We start from the raw sequence: 21,228 nt of genomic DNA on the forward strand, positions 1-21,228 counted from the left end.
AACATAAATCCTGATGGGCCATTTGCTCCCCTGTTACCAAGAATTTTTATGTGCCTGAAAAACAATTGAGGACTAATCAGTTCCATACTACATGGAATAAGATCATGCTTTTTTTTTTTTCCTTTTTTTCCTCCTTAGCAAAAGAATTTTGACTTTTTTTTTTTACTAAAAAATTTTATGTATGATGACAAAGAACTCTTTGTCTTAGTGAAAAATGTCATAAATGCATTAACTAATATACATTTTATTATTAATTTAAGGAGCTAATAGGGTGAACTATTTTGTTTAATTCATTTATTTACTTATTTATTTTTAGATCTGAAAGGAAGATGTCAGCATATATTAATTTATACCTTATAGTTTCAGAAAAAAAAAACACTAGAGGTAATTTGAGCAGTTATTATGAAATTCTAACTTTATTAGATTGTGGATACATGACCATGTTTTTAATGCCCTTATTGAGGCAAATATGACATCATGAGGTTGGACTTTTTTTAATAATACTAAAGTAAATATATAAATAGAAATTGAATCCATGCAATCAGCCAAGAAATATCAGAGAAAAATCAGACGAGTTTGAATCAACTAGTTAGAGAATTTATCAAAAGGATTATTTGGGTACTTTTGAGTACATATGGTTACAGAGTCAGGGAACAAAGAAGATATTTCATATAAATGAATCAATATAACTTGTAGGTTTCTAGAATGTGCCCATACATATTCAGACCACCTCCATTGTTCCTTCTTCCCTGTTGAACAATTCCACAGAGGGACCCAGTAGCGCACAGAAAATGTGCATGGAGGGGTCCATGCTTGAAGAGCAGACAGGTTTAATAAATCCCAGCATTCCCAATTTCTGTGCCCTTTGGGACACTAAGAGTTGAAATTACAACTCTCAATTTGCTAAGTTCTTTCTAACTCCTAATGCAGCTATTTCACTTCCTATGTCCAACCAGCCCCATATATCTCTCTCCTCCCTTTTTTCTTCATTCAGGACCTTCTTAACATGTTAGAATCATTAGCTTATTTGGTTAACTCACTTGACAAACCAGTCACCTGATTGAGGGGGTGGAGTAGGAAATTATCAAATTAGGTATTTGAATAGATTATCCAGTCTTGTTAAACTGTAAACCTAACTCTGAGAGCTGTAGCTTCAGAAAAACTATAATCTAAGGTTTGTAGTTGACTTTTGAATCATTCTTTATGATTTTAGTCATTCCTTAAAGTGACCTGGGCCAGACAAAAAGTCCAATGTATAATAACAGAGACATGCATGATGGTAAGGAGTGATGGGGAGGAGAGGAGACCCAAGACACCCTTTAGCTGTTGGAGTTGGCTCTTCTGTGAACCTCAGATCAAGAGGGTCTCATAAAGCATGAAAGATTCAATTTAAAAAAAGGTTTTAGTCCATATAATTTTACAGAATTCTCCCCACACCCTTAGTGGGTATGAAAGGTGGCATATGGAGTACATATGAAGTAATGCATAATTCAAAAGTGTTGGCATATTGTCATAGGGAATCAAAGCTACCGGAGGCTCAATAAGACCATACCTGGGAATGGCAAGTCATCATGTTCCTAGAATTTATTACCTTCACAAATTGATCCTTCTTTTCAAATTTTCTGTATAACTAAAAATGGATTCTACTCATTTAGCACTTGACATTAAACTTTATTGGACAGTGATTGTGTACTTATAAATAATAGTAATAATAATAAAATACTAATTAAAATAGTATAATATGTTACATTTCAGAAAACACTTTTAGATCTATGATTTAATGCTTCCCCTGAAAGTCAATCATTTATTATTCAACAAATATGAATTGAGTGATAACCATGTACAAACCAGTATCTGAGGTGCTTGAGATATGTTGGGAATACTGTTATCAATAGACCGATATCCCTCCCTTCAGAGTGCTTACATTCTACCAATAAAAGGCAAAACAAACAAACAAAAATAAACACAATAAATAAGATAACAATATAATAGAATACATTTAGAAATTGTTAACTACAATATTGGAAAAAAAGGCTCCATTGGGCCTGGTAAAGGGGACTGGGAGAGTGGGTTCTGGGTGGACTCCAAGGTGATTCAGACAGTTTAGTTGAACTGAGAAGTTGGATTTGAGCAGGATTAATGAAAAAAATGGGATAAGTAAAGGAGATATGTGGGAAAATGGAACCACAGGTAGAGGGCTCATCTGGGAGAAAGACCCATGGTGGGAAGTGCCTTGTCTGATGTAAACCCAGCCCAGGTGCCAGGATAGAGGGAGGAAGATAAAAACAGAAGCATGTGGAGGGACACAAAATCAGAATCAGGTAAGGAGCTGGTGTTCAGATACTCCAGGGTTTGAAGTTTTGCTGTAAAGATTATCTAAGTTGAATGGAAAGTCATTGCAAAGTACTGTCTTGGGAGCTGAAGGATAACCCAGCTGCAGCATCCATAATGGATGCGCAAAGGGCTGGAGTACAGCTAATGTTAGGAACCAAATGTAGCAACTCAGTGGAAGAGGATGGAAGTTCAGACTAGTTATAGCAGCAGAGTGGTTAGGACTGGCTAAGCTTTGTATATGTTCTGAAGGTAGAACCAAGGGTTTGCTGATGGTTTGGATGAGGGCCAAAGAAATCAAGAGAGAAGTCAACCAGATTCTTGGCTTGAGCGACTGAAAGGATGGTGTTGCTTTCCACTGAGATGGAGAAGTCTGTGTGTATGTGTGCATGCATGCGTACATGCACACTCTCACATTCCTATATGTTTCAGGAGAATAGGAAAAATCTTTAAATAGGATTTAAAGAAGTTTGCTGTTAGTGAACCAGAATTCCATAAAGAACAGAAGAAACCTTTAGGAAGACACACAAAACCTTGCAAAGTTTAGGAAACAAGGGATGAAGGCACACTTAAGTTGGCTTAATGATTGACATAAATCATAGTAAGATGCAAAGTAAGATAACAGCATTAGAGAGAAACAGTGGAAACCAGGATGTTTGCTTTCTCATAGGAACTGGTTATTCTCTGTTCACACCCTGACTATGTGGTGTTGTCCTTCTACCCATTAAGCATAAGTGAATGGGTGTTGGAACCCCCAAGGAGGTGAGATCTCAGAAAAGTGACTCTGTTTCTCCTGATGTCTATGTGGAAGGGTCTCTACTGCTCTGAGTGTATTTTCTCTGCATTGACTCCTGTCATGGATCCTGGCCTTACAGTAACATCAACACTCAGGTGTTACAGTAAGTTGCCAGCTCCTGTTTAATCCCTGATGATGGGGAAGCATGAGCTGAAACCCAAGGCATGAGCCTCTTCTCTACTCAAACCATGCATGGAAGAGGCCTAGGGCATTCATGGTCTATAAAATGTCACCAAGATGGAGATAAGAATACATTAATACCCCCATTTGGAAAGGAGGGATGGAGAGAGGAATTGTTTGCTTATGATCAAATATAAACATACCAAACATGAATGTATATAAATCTTTTTTAATGCAAGGATTCATCAATAAAGTTCATAGAGTCATTTGGTAATAGTTTATGAGATCATACCGTTTCTAAAACTATTATATTTCATGATAGTCCTCCAAATGTAAGAAAAATGTCTGGAAAGAAAAATATTGAAAAATTGCAGAAAGAAAACTATGTTAATAATATTATTGGAAAGTAAGTGAAAGATTTTAGTCAAAGAGATCTCTCTGGAAGAGAAAAATACTTTAAAATTCAAGGTAGAATTAAAGTGGAAGATTAAAATGTTGGCAGATTATTATCAAAATACTGTTAACTAAATTTGCCATTCATTAGTAATTGTTTGGCACTTAAACATTTGAATTTTAGCATTTGCCTCACATTTTATTAGACAGATACAGAGAAATATAACAGCAAAGTTAGCCTTCAATGACTTAAGAATTTTGTTAGGAAAGTAGAGAGTATATTTTAAAGATAAGTGAAATATTATTAGCAGATCATCATCATAATCGTCATCATCATCTTTATATTGTATTTAAGTAGAAAGTTTAATTCAAACCAATCATATCAATCATTATCTTAAATATTTGCCATAGAATTCTAAGATTCATATCATTTTTTCCACATATAGGAACCATATTAAGTAGCTGAGACCTAAAGAGAAAGGTGTTGAGGTCTTAAACTAGTAAATGGCTAAGTCAAAGAACTAGTTGCATCAGAATTCTGAGAAATTCCTATTCTAAAACATGTCTCCAAAGATAAAGGGAAAAATGACAGTCTCAGAGGGGTGTGGTGTGGTAATCAGTTATATCAGAATGAAAGAAATGGATTCCAGAATCCAATTAGTCTCAGTACAAAGAGGATTCAAAGAGTAAATGAATGTAGTCATAGGAAAATTGAATAAAAAGAAATGGTCCTGAATTTGTTAATCTAGAAAAAAATGGAAGGCTGAACAAGAAGAGGTAGAGAGAAAAAAAAAAAAAAAAGAGCAAGAAAGAGAAAAAAGTTAGAGACGGAGACAAACACACAGAAAGAATGAGAGAAGAGAAGGGAAATAAGAAGAGGGAGAAACAGAATTATAGATCTGATGCTGTATTGGACTGTTCTCCAATTTAGGAATTGCCATTTCTAAAAAAAAAAAAAATGACATTTCTTATTCTCAATATATCGAAGACTTGGAACAAAAGGATATAAAAATGAATGTGAAATTATAATGAATGAATAGAAATCTTTGTTTAACACCAGGTCCATTCACTTGAAGAAAGCCTCATCAAGAAAAGCTGTAGCACCACCTGGAAAGACTTGAGGAGATTGCTGCATTTCTAAAATTATTATGCTCTGTAATCCTCCTCCAGATGCAAATATTTCATATTTTCTGTTTTGTCCTCAAGGAAAAATGTCCATAGCAATAAGGATTAAAGTGCTGATCTAAATGGGGACATTTTGGGGCTTAGCATATTTGCATCCTCCCGATTCCACTCCAGGAAAACTTGCTAGGCATAAAATTCTCAGGAACAGAATTTTAGGAATGATCATGTCCAACATTAGAAGCAGAGTAAAGATGACCCCTGGATGCCCAATTTTCTGACTCCACATCTGTCATAGGTGGCAAGGTAAGAGGAATCGTGTCACAGATGAAAAAGTAAGGTCGGAGAATACCAGAGAACAGTTGGTTGAATGTGTAGATGTAAGACCCATTTGTTACATTGTAAAAGGAGATTTCACCTGCTTCATAGTCCAAAAAAATCCCAATGCAGTGAGGCCGTTCCAGGTGGAGGAGAGGTACAGATGGGGAGGCAAGGACCATGTACTCATTTCCTTTCAGCAGCCACATGGCCCAGACTCCGTTCTCAGGAGAGGGTGTGGTCTCCCCCTTTCTCAGCACCGTCTCTCGACAGACACCTACACCCCACTCTGCTCTTTCTCCTACCATGACCTCCCAGTAATGCCTTCCTGAGGAGAAGTTCTGCAAACCCAGGACACAGGGCCATGTATCAAATCGCTCCGGGTTGTTGGGGAGATCCCTCCACAGCTCTCCGTCCTGCACACTGCGCAGATCAGCAGTCAAGAGGAGGCTAGGATGCGCTGTGACAGGGTCCAGCTTGACATCAACTGTGGGAAGAATTTTGTGGGACATATGAAACGTCAGAAAAGACAGGTGAAAACTTAGGAAGCCACAATATTATGGATAATAGTCCATAATACTCCCCATTTCTCTCTCTCTCTATTAACTCCTAGAGAAAGCGAAATAAATATTTTACCTTGCAGGTGGCTGACTATTTTCTTCATCACTCACTTGTGTATTCCTCAGTTACCTCTACATGATTCAGAACTCATTATTGCCTCAATAAAAACATAACCATTGATAATATGACAAACCATGTGCATGACCATTTAGATTCCTTTCATCTAAATTCAGAGCACTTGGGTGTTCTTAGGAAGATCTTCCGCATTTATTTATTTTTTCTCAAAATCCATAGGAAAATTTCATTAATTTGAAATCCACTACTTTCAAAGTTATGTTACTGTGGTAGGCAGAATTCTAAGATGAGCTCCATGACCTTCAGACCCTGGTGCTACTCTCAGGATTATGTTATGTTTTTTCAGAAGAGGAAGATTATCTGAGTGGATCTAATATAATCACACGAACTCTTAAAATGGGGATCTCAGCCTTACAACTGTCAGGACTACATTATGCCTATAAACTGAATAAACTTGGGAGTGGATTCTTCCCCACACTCTTCAGAGAAGACCAGCTTGGCCAACACTTTAATGTTGATCTTGTGAAACCATAAGGAGAAAAATTAGCTGATCCCACATGGATGTCTGATCTGTATAATTATGAGCTAATAAGCATGTGAGGTTTTAAGCAGTTAAGTCTGTGGTAATTTGTTATACACCAATAGAAAACCAATATTGATGCTGTGAAGTCCCAGTCAGATTGATGTGAAGTTTTACTTGTGCATGTGTGAAATCTCAGTGAAGAAGGAAGGATGTAAAATATTCAGTGTCGTGTCTTATAAATATTCAAAATAATAAATTTCATCAACATAGTTTTATTTTTAATATCATAATAACAAATACTATTCCAATGACCACTTCTAGTGATCTTGTGTTGAAACCCAAACCTGAGTTGGTCACATAAATAATACCTCATCTCTGCTAATGCATTTACCCACCCACAGGGTGGCCATTATCATCCCCACATTACAGCTGAGGAGACTCAGAATCAGAGCTTATGTGGTCTCTCCATATTCTAGAAGTCATAAATAACAGACTGAGACATGGTTTTCCATGGAATTGTGCTAGGTGTATGTGATGTATGTTATGTCTTTACACATTATTTCCCAGCCACCACACTTCCTTGCTCCATTTATAAGACAATAAATCTGTGACATGGTTTTTAATATGGTCTGTCTCCAATTCTTTCCCCAACACTTCTCTGTTAGATTCAATTGCTCATCATGATATAACAACACTGTAATCAAACTGTCCGTGTCCATCTCCTCAGTGACCTCCACACTGATGAGTTCACCTTAAATTACTTCTCTGTAGCATTAATGCTGTTGAGAATACCCTTGTTCTGAAAAACCTCCTTTCTCTTTCCCAAAGACAGCCATCATCATGCTTTCCTTCCCTCTTTTCTCCTCACTCGTTCTTGATCCCCTTTCCTGTTTTCTCCTCTTCTCCATCACTGCCATTGGAAAAACCAGTGGTCTCAGGACCTGGACCTCTTCTTTCTGACTCAGCACACAATAGTTCTTGGGCTGGTTGGCTCACTGATTTAATTTAATTCCATTCAAATGCTTACTGACTCCAAATGCATATCTCTACCTTAGACCTTTCTCCTGAAACTCCATATTTGCAAAATCATTTGCTTACCTGACATGAAACTTTTGATATTTAATACTCATCACAAGATTGATATGCTCAAAACCCAACTCCCCTCCTTCTGCCTCACCTGCCCTTTTAACCATCAATATAAATGGCAACTTCCTTACACCAGCTCTAGAGATTTAAATCTTTGGGTCATTTCGGACTTTTCTCTTTCTCTGACAACTCACATCTAATCCAACAGCAGATTTTGCCAGCTCTACCTTCAAAATATGCCAAGATTCTGTACACACCTCAGCACCTCCAACAGTACCACTCCGATCCAATCCACAATCATCTCTAATGGAATTATTGCAAAGGCTCCTAATTGCTTTTCCCACCTAAAGCCTTGCCCCTTTGCATTTATTCTCAGTGAAGCATACAGAGTGAGCCTCTCAAAACATTAATATAATCATGCTATTCCTCCATTCACAGCTTTTTATTGACTTCCTGTTTACTCAAAGGTAAAGCATCCTGCTCACAGTGACCTGCCCATACCACCCTGTGCTAATTGGTCTTGTCTTGGCCTCTCTGACTCTCCCCTTGTTAATTCTTCCCCAGCTACAAAGACCTCATAGTTACTGAAACACATCTTCTATATTTCTGTCTCAGGCATGGGCACTCATCATTTCTATTGCCTGGAATGTTTTCTTTCAGATTAGATATCTGCTGAGTTATCCCTGAAGGGGCCCTCCTTTATTGTCAAATTCAAGTTTAGATGCCCTACCCCACGAACTTCTGGCTACCCTTACCTTATATTCTGTATAATGTTCTAACATTCTGTGTATTTTGCATAATTTAAGTAAATATTTACAACACAAAGTTATGGATTTGTAAGATTTTTTGTTATTGTTCAATAATATATTTCAATACTTAGAGTAGTGAGTGGCATAAATTCATTTTATTGAATTGATTCATTAATTATTTAATTCAGTAAAAGAAATGGGAATATTATGACACTGACTATGAGAGTTTAATAAATTGTAACAATTCATGCAGTTGGTATATATTAATTTTCCCATCATTAAGCAGGAGCAGGACTGGTAATATGGGTTTTCTCAATATGGGTCAAAGCTGTCTCCCTGTAAGTAGTGAAACCAGTATTTAGCCACAGTTTGTTTTCATTGCTGCATATAACGTGAATTTTAAAAAATAAATACAGTGGTACCTGGGTGGCTCAGTCAGTTGAGTGTCCGACTTTGACTTAGGTCATGATCTCATAATTTGTGAGTTCGAGCCCTGCATCAGGCTCTGTGCTGACAGCTCAGAGCCTGGAGCCTGTTTCAGATTCTGTGTTTCCCTGTCTCTCTGCACTTCCCCTGTTCGTGCTCTCTCTCTCTCTCAAAAATAAAAATAAGCATAAAAAAAACACAAAATAAAAAATAAATACAAATATTGAATCTATATTGTTTTAAAGAACAGAATAATCAAATCTAACAGACAAATTTATGTCACCACAGTTATTCATACACAAAAGTAATTGATTGAATATCATTGGCTCCTCCTCAGGTGACAGATAATAAATCAAATCCCGGGGCGCCTGGGTGTCTCAATCAGTTGAGCGTCAGACTGCGGCTCAGGTCATGATCTTGCGGTCCATGAGTTCCAGCCCTACATCGGGCTCTGTGCTGACAGCTCAGAGCCTCGAGCCTGTTTCAGATTCTGTGTCTCCTTCTCTCTGACCCTCCCCCATTCATTTTCTGTCTCTCTCTGTCTCAAAAATAAATAAACGTTAAAAAAATTAAAAAAAATTAAATCTCTTATTTGATGTACCTTAAGGCTTTTATATTGGTTATTTTTCTGCTTTCAAATATCATTCATTTAGTTTTCCAAACAATAATACATTTTTCAGCATTTTATAAACAGGGAAATGAATATTCATTGGAACTAATTTTACTCAAATCACAGTTAATAAACTAAGAACCACACTTTCAAGTCTATATTGTTCTAACTAAATGTAGCTAAAATGTGTGTTAGTACCTCTGATATTTTTTATAATTATACACATATCCCAGTTTTCTTTCTTCTGAACAAAGTGTTCTTTCCCACCCACCCTTATAACTTGGCATGGCCATGTGATTCACTTTACTTAATAAAATCTTTAGGGAAGCCAGTGTTCCACTGTAGTGTGGTTGCCTTTACGAGCAGTGCCCAAATCACCATAACCGTGCCCTTTCCCAAAGCTACCAGCAACAGAAAGGAGGTTGGGCTCTTTCTGCATGGCTCCCAGAGGGAGATGAGGTGAAACAAAAGCCTTCACAATCCAGAAAGAAACCAATGACATGATTTAAGAATAGCCCTTTACTGATTTTAGTCAGTAAACTTTGGGTTCTGTTTGTTTCTGCAGACTGACTTCTGCAGTAACACATTACAAAAACAGCCAAACCCTGGGCTCCATAGTTCTCCAAGCTCAAAGATGCAGCCTACCTTGGAACTTTCTCAACATTTCCCTCATCCCAGGGATGTGACACATTGTCTTCAGCTCCATGGGGATGTTCTCCAGTTCCAGCTGCATGACATCCTTACTTCTGAGAAGGACACAGAACCAATAATTCTCAGTAGGACTTATCAACCACCTTCCTTGTCATCTCCAAACCCATTCCCTGATTCAGAAAGTAAACATACCTGCTCAGTGCTTCTCTCACACCCTGAAAGTAAAAGAGAAATACAAGCAGGTGTGAGTCAGCCCTCTGAACTGCTTTTGACAGATTGGAAACAAACTATGAACATCTCTTTAGGAATGATCAGAAATAATTAACTATGAAGACGAAAATAGAGGAGACATGAATCTCTCTTAACCAAATCCAAAACTTGGCTGTTGACTTTTCTCATGAATTTTAACATAATAGAATCAGTTTGCCTCTATTTGAATAGAATCAGACTACACAAAGTTTAGGTTAACTCCTATGATATCAACCAACTTAATTATTTTTTGAATTGATAATTCTGACATTTGGATATTTTAATAGAGAAATACATTCTGGTAACTAATGTGGATGAAATGAAGGTAAAAATAGACCATAAATGTCTCCAGAATTCATTTGAGGGATGATGAAAGGTATAGACAAAAAATATTACTCTCAATGTCTCTGTAAGAAAACCCTAAATTCCTCACTCGTTGAACCAACCTACCATAGCTACGAACTCATATGGAAGTAGGTTTACTAACTGGATAAAAAAGAAAGTCATTAATTAATAGCAACATTTTATCTCAAAGGAGATTATTTAAATAAATCACCTGCCTTAAATTTTCCTTTTCCCTCTAAAAAATACTCACGTGGTAGATAATTTTCAGAAGGCATAAACGCAGGGAAATAATTACTTTTTATGGGACTGGCAGGCTTTGGGGAGTGAGAGGGTAAAATGCCGCTTACTGGTACTGAGGAAGAAAGGCAAAGGTGGATATAACAATCAACATAAATAATTTTAGAATATATTCTCCCTAAGATTTGTACTATAAATCATTTTAACAACTTTTGGTGCTAATAAATGCTAGTTTTAAATTGTGTGTTTTGTGGGGCACCTGGGTAGCTCAGTCGGTTAAGTTTCCAACTTCAGCTCAAGTCATGATTTCACGGTTGGTGAATTCAAGCCCCTCATCTGGCTCTGTGCTGACAGCTCAGAACCTGGAGACTGCTTCAGATTCTGTCTCCCTCTCTGTACCCCTCCCCAACTTGTGCTCTCTCTCTTTCAAAAATAAATAAATGTAAAAAAAAGTAATGGTGTGTTTTGAGATATAGTAAGATAAGATGATGAATATTATTATTGAAAATGTTGGGGCGCCTGGATGGCGCAGTCGGTTAAGCGTCCGACTTCAGCCAGGTCACGATCTCGCGGTCCGTGAGTTCGAGCCCCGCGTCAGGCTCTGGGCTGATGGCTCGGAGCCTGGAGCCTGTTTCCGATTCTGTGTCTCCCTCTCTCTCTGCCCCTCCCCTGTTCATGCTCTGTCTCTCTCTGTCCCAAAAATAAAAATAAAAAAATAAAAAAATAAAAAAAAAAAACGTTGAAAATGTTAAGGGCACCTGAGTGGCTCAGTCGGTTGGGCATCTGACTTTAACTCAGGTCATGATCTCACAGCTTGTGTTTTTGAGCCCTGTGTCGAGCTCTGTGCTGACAGCTCATAGCCTGGAGCCTGCTTTGGATTCTGTGTCTCCCTCTATCTCTCTGCCCCTCCCATGCTCACACTCTGTCCCTCACACAAAAATGAATAAACATTAAAAATATATATAAAAATTAGAAAAAAGGAAAATGTTAAACTTTCTGTGTATATTTACTGTCTGAAATTCAGAAAATTAATTCCTTTCTCATACTTAGTTTGCTCACAAGGAAATGACCATAGTAATAATAATAATAATAATAATAATAATAAATTTTGTGTAGATACAGATATATTGAAGACAAAATGAATTAAATTAGACAAAATAAATAAAAATGCATTGTAAGTTCATTCATTCAATGACCTCCCCCAACTATGTAACCAGTGCTGTTTATTCATTGTACTTGTAAACATTATATAGATAGTTAATATGAATATTTATTTCATGGTACTTTCAGTGTCTGGAACTAACTCAGACAAGGTGGAATCTGTGGGTCAGTGGCTAAGGGATGATATGAATTACTTAGTTCAGAATATCCTGATGAGTCACTGGGGATGAGACAGAATGAGATATGCCCAGAAATCTTTGACTGCAGTAGATTCTATCATGATAATATGCGTACATTAACAACAATGACTTTCTCAGTTCACTTGGGATTTTGATGACCTCCTGGAGGGTTAAGAACAAATATTTTTTCTTGTTATTTGTGTCTCTGCTGTATAATCCCTACTGATTATAAGGAAACTGCACAAAACCTACTGAATCCCTCTTCACTTTGCCTGGAATAGGCATGCAATATGGACAAGGAAATTAGTGTTTGCCATAAGATTTAACAGGAAAACTTCAAGCTGAAGAAGTTAAACCATCATTCATATTTTCAGCTCTGACATTGAAATGGATTACCAAAGACTTTTGGAATTGGCCATCACTGAAATACAGCATATCATCATTGACAGATTGACTGTGAAGTTTTAAGAAGTGTTTTTCATGAAGCCCCTGGGTGGCTCACAGTTAAATGTCTGACTTAGGCTCAGATCATGATCTCAAGGTTCATGAGTTTGAGCCTGGCATTGGGGTCTGTGCTGACAGCTCAGAGCCTGGAGCCTGCTACAGATTCTGTGTCTCCCTCTTTCTGCCCCTCCCCTGTTCTCTCTCTCTCTCTCTGTCTCTCTCTCTCAAAAAAAAAAAAAAAGGTAATGTTAAAAAATTTAAAAAGAAGTGTTTTGCAGGAAACATAGCATAGATTGTCCATTTTCTGGTTAACCTTATAGGTAAGATACCGAATTAATTTTACTTTTTAAAAAATACTTAAACTTTTCTCTCTACTATGACTATTTTATAGAATTGTGTAGGGTCCGTTCTCATTCTGATGCTAGGACTTCGAATTAAGGTGTCTCACACATACATTCTAGAGTGTCCTTTTGCTAAAAAGCATGAATGACTATGTGACTTGTCTCTGAAAGCGGCTATTTGTCCCTGTGGTCTGGCACTTGAGCCTCCCTGTGCCGGAGGCGCCCAGGCTTACCTCCAGCAGCCCCAGAGCTGGGCGTTGGAACCTCTCCTCCAGCTCCTCAGCCAGCTCCTTCAGAGCCCTGCTTTGCTGCCCCAGAAGGTTCTTGCTGTGCCGCAGTTTCTGCAGGGTGGCTCGCTCCTCCTCCTCCATCCTCCGCAGCTGGAGCTGCTCCTCATGGGCCAGGAAGCCACGATACTTCTCAAACTCCAGCCTGAAGCGCTGCCTCTGCATCTCCACTTTTTCCTGGAGTGACACAGGGGATCAGAGCATCAGCAGTGGGGGCACAGCGTCTGGCTTCCCCATACAGGTATGGGACAGTGAGGCTGGAGGCAATGTCTGTGAATGAATGGGCTGCATTTTAACAACATGCAAGAACCAGAGGCCACTAGAATTTGAGAAGACAGTTGGATTTGGGTTCCCATTTTGCCATGGAGTTGGGTGCAAGGCACTTTTATAGGCAAGTTTTGGTGCCACATTTTAAATATGGGGAGAGGCACCTGGGTGGCTGAGTTGATTGAGCATCCCACTCTTGATTTCGGCTCAGGTCAGGATCTCGTACTTCATGAGTTCAAGCCCTGTGTGCTCTGTGCTGACAGCATGAAGCCTACTTGCAATTCTCTCTCTTCCCCTCCCCCACTCACTCTGTCTCTCTCAAAATAAACTTTATTTAAAAAAATAATAAAATAAAATATGGAGAGAGGCACCTGCATGGCTCAGTCAGTTGAGCCTCTAACTCTTAATATTGTCTCAGGTCATGATCTCAGGGTGATGTGATTGAGCTTGCTGAGCATGAGGCCTGCTTAAGATTCTCTCTCTCTCTCTCTCTCTCTCTCTCTGGGCACCTGGGTGGCTCAGTCTGTTAAGTGTCTAACTTCGGCTCAGGTCGTGATCTCACGGTTCATGAAGTGGAGCCCTGCGTCAGGCTCTGTGCTGACAGCTCAGAACCTGGGGCCTGCTTCAGATTCTGTGTCTCCCCCCTCTCTGCCACTCCCCCTACTCATACTCTGTCTTTGTCACTCAAAAATGAGTAAATGTTAAAAAAAATTAAAAAAAGAAAAAGATTCTCTCTCTCTCCCTCTGTCCCTCTCCCCTGATTGTGCCTTCTCTCTAAGATAAAATAAAACATAAATAAAATATGGGGAAACAGGTGTATGGTATGGGAATTAAAATTGGATATCTATTAAACTGCTGAGCAGAATGACTAGCAAGGAATAGTTGCACAATGAAGTTAAAATACATTATTATACTATACATAAAATACATTATAGATTATTACACTAGAGGGACATCTGGGTGGCTTAGTTCCTTAAGCACTGGGGTCAGCTCAGGTCATGATCTCAAAGTTGGTGGGCTCAGGCCCTATGTCTGGCTCTGTGCTGACAGTGCAGAGCCTGCTTGGGATTCCCTGTCTCCTTCTCTCTCTGCCCCGCCCCCCCCACTTGCACTCTCTCTCAAAATAAATAAATAAACTTTAAAAAAAAGAGCCTGATTTAAAAAAAAAATAGTCACTAGAATGAGAACAGGGTGGAAATAACTTATGAAAAGAGCTTACAGAGACCTAGATTTGTAAATGTGAAAAAGAGTCTAGAGAGTAGAGATGTGAATATTACTTAGTAATATCGTAATTGTGAAACCTAAGGCTAACATTCTCTGTATAGCCCAAAAGTAAATAAATGATTGTCAGGCCATTTACTGCAGAGTTGACTTCAGGAAATTAATACTGATTTCCACCCAAATCTCACATCTACATTTTTTAAATAGACCTAAGGAATATACTTTGTTGCAGCATTATTATACACAGAGACATAAATTTTATTCTCTTCATACTGATATGTGTAAAACTAGCTTTAAACTGAGTATAGGAGGCAAGTTAACCTCCCAGTCTCTCATTTTGGATTCCCAGGCTCATTGCTAAACATTATAATGCCTTGGTTTGATTAAAGGGCATAAGCTATCACTTTTTATTTTATTTTTTTAATTATCATTATTATGTTAGAGACAGAGAGCACAAGTTGGGGAGCAGAGCAGAGAGAGAGGGAGGGAGAGAGACTTGGATTATTAGCCCAAAAAGAACAAAAATTATCATTAAGTATTTAACTACATGTAACTACATACATTAACTATATATTGCATAGCAAGAGAAAAAGATAAGACTCAACACAGAAGAAAAATGTAGCCTAAATGGTCCTTATGGAAATATCTGTCTGAGGATAGTGTATAAAACAAAAATTTTAAGAAAAGAGTAAGGAAAGAATTAGAAAAATATAGGAGCACCTAATGGCTCAGTCCATAGGTGAAAGAGCCTTTGACTCTTGATTTCACTCAGCTCAAGTCATGATCTCACAATTTGTGAGTTCAAGCCCCACGTTGGGCTCATCACCATGCTGACAGTACAGAGCTTGCTTGAGATTCTCTCTCTACCTCTCTTTCTGCCCCTCCCCCACTGTGGTGTGCATTCATGTGCTTGCTCTTTCTCTCTCTCTCTCTCAAAATAAATAAACTTAAAAATATAATTAGAAAAATTATAGAATATGATCACAGAATAAGGGTTATTTGGAGACAGAAAAATAATAGAAATACTCTATAAAATAAATCCTATATATGTTATATATTATTTACATATAACTTCTATGTATAGTTTCTCAATCTTGACCCTAATGATATCTTACCAGATTATTCTTTATTATGAGTTTCACATTATTTTTTTTTTTTTTAAATGAGGCGCCTGAGTGGCTCAGTCAGTTAAGCATCCGACTTCAGCTCAGGTCATGATCTCAAGGTTAGTAGGTTTGAGACCTGCATAGGTTCCGTGCTGACAGCTCACAGCCTGCGACCTGCTTCATATTCTGTGTCTCCCTCTTTCTCTGCCCATCCCCCACTCACGATGTATCTCTCTCTCAAAAATAAACATTAAACTTATTTTTTTTTTAAATTATGAGTTTCCATGGGCTGTCCTGTGCTTTGTATGGTGTTTAGCAGCATGCTTGCCCTTCACGCATGAAATTCCAGTAGCGAGCCCACTGCCCCCCCCCCCCCCCCGGCCGAATTGTGAGAACCAAAAATACATATATTGTAAAATATCCTTTAGAGGGCAAAATCACCGCAGATTGAAATCACTGTGTGTGGTATGTGTGTATGTGTGTGTGTGTGTGTATGAAGAGTTAAGTGAAAAAACTGATTAACTGTAAAAAAAAAAGGACATATATATGAATTACTGAAAAGAGGTGAAAGTTCACATTATCTTCCTATCTGTAAGATGATCACTATTAGCTATATTTCATATCTATCAATGCTGCGAAGTATTTATTATGCCATTCATCCTATATACATATATATATACATATATATATATATATATACATATATATATATATATACACATATACACACACAAATACATATATTTTAAACTAGTGATGATAGTATGAGACTCTTTTCTAGGTATTAGGAATAGAGCAGTAAATTATAGTAAGATTAAGATCAGTAAAACTCTCTATTTACAATTTGGATTGGGGTACTATTAATAGAGATAAAAAGAACACACATACCTGATGTAATTTGCGGGGATGGGATGACCCAGGATGACACTGAGATGTTTCCCAAGAGCAAGTATATAAATGGAACAAAAGTAGTGGAGCAGGGAAAATGGTTGAACAGTAATTTAATGACCCAAACTTGGATCTTTTGGAAAAGCAAGCCTCCTGAAGTTCCAAGAATCTCTTACCTTCCAAATGATAGTTTTCTTCCCCACATTGACCTCCTGAGTCAAGGCCTCCTCCATCTTCTTTCTTACCATTTCCAGGGCCCTCTGGAGCTTTACCTGTTTGGAAAGATACACTGAACCCATTGTATATGCCCTATTTCAGTACCTGGCATCAACTAGGTTAACCAGGAAATACAAAGATCAATTAAAACAGGCTTTAGTGAGCACATAAAAATGTTTAACCTCATTAAGGATTAAGTAAAATATAAATATATTTTTAAGTATTAATGCCAGGTATAATTAAATGTTTATCTAAATATATGTTCATTGCAGCATAATTTAAAATAGTAGGACTCTCTTTCCTTTGGGCTGTGGACATACCATCCATATTGCAGAAGATCTTGAAGCTTAGGGGCCACATGAGCCACAGCCATGGCTGCACTGGGAAGCACAGAAGCACCCAGGAGGCCAGGGTAATGCTGGCCTCTTGAATCACCATAGTTATCAGCCAACCTCCACAAATATTGCCCAGGTTACTTTGGAAAAGGTGGTATGAGACATTACCACTTAAAGAGGAACCAGAGTGTCTGCCCTACTGTTAGCCTTGATAAATAGTGGACACGTCCGTGAGCAGACACCGGGAAATGCTGTGAGAAACAAGACTGGAGCTGCCCCTATCATTGAGGTGGTATGATCCGGCTACTACAAAGTTTGGGGAAACAGAAAGGTCCCAATACAGTCTGTTGTGGAGAAGGTCAAATTCCTCAGCAGAAGAGCTGAGAAGAAGATTAAGGGTGTGGTGATGGGGTGTAGGGAGGTTGCATCCTGGTAGCTTGAAATGCTAACAAGTGCTTTTCAAAATAAATAAATTAAGTAAGTAATAAAATAAAATGAAATAAAATAAACAAAATAGTAGAATTGTAACTTCAAGTGTCAACAATAAGAGAGTGAGAAAAATATATTTTATATTAACATGATGGAACTAAAATAGTGTGTTGCAAAATACTGAATGACAAGAAATATTCACAACTATAAAATAAATTGAAATAAGTGTATTTTATATAATACACCACCAATTTGGGGGAAAAAAAAGTACTTGCAATGGATATATAAAAATTAGTTAGCATCAAATGTTCAGTAGACAAAATTGCATCTTAATTAGTGCTTGGTTGAAAGTGTATACCTTTTTTTTAAATAATCTGATTTAACATTTACTTATTTTGAGAGAGACAGACAGAGTGAGCAGGAGAGGGACAGACAGAGAGGGGGAGAAAGGATCCAAAGCAGGCTCCGCACTGACAGTAGAGAGCCCAATGTGGGGCTTGAGCTCATGAACTGTGAGATCATGACCTGAGCTGAAGTTGGATGCTCAACTGACTAAGCCACCCAGGCACCCCAAAAGTGATGTTATTCCTTGTATCTATATATTTAAACTTCTTAAAATTATTTATTGATTTATAATAAGAAAATTGTTTATTATTATTTGGTCAACTGAAACCTTGCGAATTACTAATGCTTAAATGAAAAGAAGATAGAGAATGTCATAAATCTTATGAGGAATTAACAAAAAAAAACCAGAAACTATATCTCCTTTCAACCACTGCTAGAAATAAACACATACATTTTATCTACAGAGAACACCCATAAAGATACGCAATATGCATATTTTTAAATTTGTCCCAAGTCATTCAATAAATCTTAGGAAAAATGGGGGGGGGGGACTCTTTCTAAAGCCATTTAATAAGTCTTAAACAACAACTGACTTTAAAAAGAGACTTCTATAATCTTATCCATAGCGCTCTACATAAACTAGCAGTAGAATTTATGGAAACGTTTGACAAGATGGGGGAAGTGACATTGGTTTTAGTGTTTGCAAGAAATAGAACTGTGACACTGAGAGGAAAGCTCCTTTGGGCAGAAGAAACTGTGAGCAAAAGCAAGGAGGGGAAAAAGATGTGGCCTGTTTGGGGACCACAGTGATCAGGCTGGTTTTGTTGGACCTCATGGTTGGTTAAGACAAGAACTGTGGAAACAGAAGTTGGGGCCCTAGAAAGTCTTGACTGACAGGTGAAGGAGTTTAAAACATATTTATCTGGCATTTAATTAAGGACTACTGAAATATAAGGAACTTCTTGGGACATATTACATGCAATCAAGTTAGATTGAGGTAACTTCTGGATAAAAAGAAAGCAGGGACAACATGCTTCAAAAGTGTAGGTAGGAATTAGCTGGCACCTGAATTTTGTAGATGACAACAACAAAAAACAAACAAACAAACAAACAAACCAACAAACAAACAAAAAACTAAGAGATATTTCTAGGTATGTCAACAAGGAAGTTGAGGTAAGAAATGTCTCAAAACCTTAATTTAAAACAAAGTTAAGGGGCACCTGAATGGGTCAATCGGTTAATCATTCAACTTTGGCTCAGGTCAAGATCTCAGGTTCCTGAGTTTGAGCCCTGAGTCAGCTCTGTGCTGACAGCTCAGAGCCAGGAGCCTGTTTCCGATTCTCTGTCTCCCTGTCTCTCTGCCCCTGCCCTGCTCATGCTCTGTCTGTCTCTCTCTCAAAAATAAACATTAAAAAAAATTTAAAAAGTAAAACAAAATTAAAATAATAACATTATTATTATTTTAGAAATTCAATGTTTGCAAATTATTTCATTGTGATAGTATTCAGTTAGACATGTCAGTAGATTAAAGATGACTTTGATCTCCTTTGTGGTAGTAGCTGTTCCAGATGTTGGGAATTTAAACATGATCAGATGGGGTGCCTGGGTGACTCAGTCAGTTAGGCATCCGACTTCAGCTCAGATCATGATCTCACTGTTTGTAAGTTTGAGCTCTCCATCAGGGCTCTGAGCTGACAGCACAGATCCTCCAGGCTCCAGCACAGAGCCTGGAGCTGTTTCAGATCCTCTGTCCCCTCTCTCTCTCTCTCTGCCCCTCCTCTGCTCTCTCTCTCTCTCTCAGTCCCTCCCTCAAAAATAAATAAGCATTAAAAAAAAAAAGACATAATCAAGATATGTCAAAGAACTCTTGAAAAGCAACAGTAGGGAAAATTCTATTAGAGTTTCACAGATGCCACTTTGAGGGCCAAATACTCCAATACGAGTCCTGTCTGCATTAAGGATGCTCACATCATCAGCTGCCAAATAGGTGTTGAATAGAGACTGGCCTGTGTGCTTACCTACTGGACTCTTACTTCAGGGTACACATGCATCTGCAGGGTACACATGCATCCAAGTGATCAGAGCTGTGTACTCACAGACACTATTCTTAACACGTGTCCAAACCCCGGCATTGTTTTGGTGACAATATTAATCAACATAGAAGCATTATGAAAAACCAAGGCATTATGCAACTGGGAGTTATTAAGAAGTATTTAAAATAAAGACACACACCTGTAGCCAAGAACCAATTGGATAACACAACCCTCCACACCAGAGGTCTTGCTGTTGGAACCAGAATGTCAGCATCAGCAAGAATAAAACCAAGAGAAGGGGCACCTGGGCGGCTCAGTCAGTTGAGCATCCAACTCTTGACTTGGCTCAGGTCATGATCTGAAGGCCTATGGGTTTGAGCCCCACTAGGGGCTCTGCACTAAGCCTGGTTGGGATTCTCTCCCTTTCTCTCTGCCCTCTCCCCTGCTCTCTCTCTCAAAATAAATAAATAAACTTAAAAAAAAAAAAAAAGATGAAACTAAAAAGCTAGGGAAGGCTTCATGGGAAAAAGGACAGTCTAAAATAAGGGTGCATTTGAACTCCTGAATAGAGGTCCCAAAAGGGGGTTACTATAAGGCAAGGAGACCGAACTTGAATGTGGGCTGTGAGAGACAGGATGTGGGAAGGGAACAGATCAGGATGGTATCATGTGGGTTTGTCCCTAGGGTTTGTCACTAACACCCGTGGCTCAGTCCGCTCGGATGTCTGGGCCGCATTTGCAGACTCGCAGTGGGGGCCTCTCCACGTGTGCTTTGCAGGGTGCGCACAGGGACTCTCACCTGGTAACACCGAGCTGCCTCTTGCAGAGGCATGGTGTGGTGACTCCTGTGTTCAGCAGTGGTGTCACAGACCCAGCACAGTGCCTCCTGGTCCACTTCGCAGAAGAGGGTCAGTTCCTCGCAGTGCTGCGCACACAGGCGCACTCCCACCGGCCCCGCGCCGAGCCCCAGCTGCCGCACGCTGTCCACCAGGCTGGCCAGCTGCCGGTTGGGCCGAAAGCTCTCCAGCCCAAAGGGGCCCCGGCACTGCGGGCAGGCATAGAGGCCGCCCTGCGCGCTGTCAGACTTCTCACAGAACTCCGAGATGCACCTGAGGCAGAAGCTGTGGCCACAGGCCACGCTGACCGGATCCTGAAGGAAATCCAGACACACCGGGCACCTAGCCTCCTCGCGCAACCGCTCCCCAGGTGCCCCAGAGGCCATGGCAGGCTGGAAGTCGCCTGGCCCCGCTGATAGCAGCGCTCTCTTCCCCAGCTGCGCACGCTATCTGGGCCAGTGCTCTGGCACAGAAGGGAGGGACTCTACAGCGTCAGAAGATGCAGGCCCAGGAAGGGTTTTATCCACTGGCTCAGCTCCAAGAGTCCAA

At 39.0% G+C, this 21,228-nt stretch overlaps 1 protein-coding gene across 1 annotated transcript; it reads right to left on the bottom strand.

The window, feature by feature from the left end:
* Window positions 1-1,685: 1,685 nt before the first annotated feature.
* Window positions 1,686-21,138, bottom strand: TRIM58 (tripartite motif containing 58). Its single transcript, XM_060636552.3, has 6 exons — window positions 20,643-21,138; window positions 16,663-16,758; window positions 12,951-13,181; window positions 9,954-9,976; window positions 9,756-9,856; window positions 1,686-5,567 (listed from the first exon to the last, which is right to left on the bottom strand). The coding sequence occupies exons 1-6, from the start codon at window positions 21,063-21,065 to the stop codon at window positions 4,978-4,980; spliced, it is 1,464 nt and encodes a 487-aa protein (XP_060492535.1). The 5' UTR covers window positions 21,066-21,138; the 3' UTR covers window positions 1,686-4,977.
* Window positions 21,139-21,228: the final 90 nt, after the last annotated feature.

The sequence above is a fragment of the Panthera onca genome, chromosome A1, assembly GCF_046562875.1.
Source record: "Panthera onca isolate mPanOnc1 chromosome A1, mPanOnc1 haplotype 2, whole genome shotgun sequence".
In the NCBI taxonomy this organism is placed as follows: Eukaryota; Metazoa; Chordata; class Mammalia; order Carnivora; family Felidae; genus Panthera; species Panthera onca.

What these genes read in the sequence shown, in the direction of transcription:
- TRIM58 (XM_060636552.3), bottom strand. Translation starts at nt 21,065, where the DNA reads ATGGCCTCTGGGGCACCTGGGGAGCGGTTGCGCGAGGAGGCTAGGTGC. An exon ending in CAGCTCTGGGGCTGCTGGAG is followed by an intron (nt 9,977 to 12,950) that starts GTAAGCCTGGGC and finishes TTTTACTTTCAG; the next exon opens with GGTGTGAGAGAAGCACTGAG. An exon ending in GTGAGAGAAGCACTGAGCAG is followed by an intron (nt 9,857 to 9,953) that starts GTATGTTTACTT and finishes TGTCCTTCTCAG; the next exon opens with AAGTAAGGATGTCATGCAGC.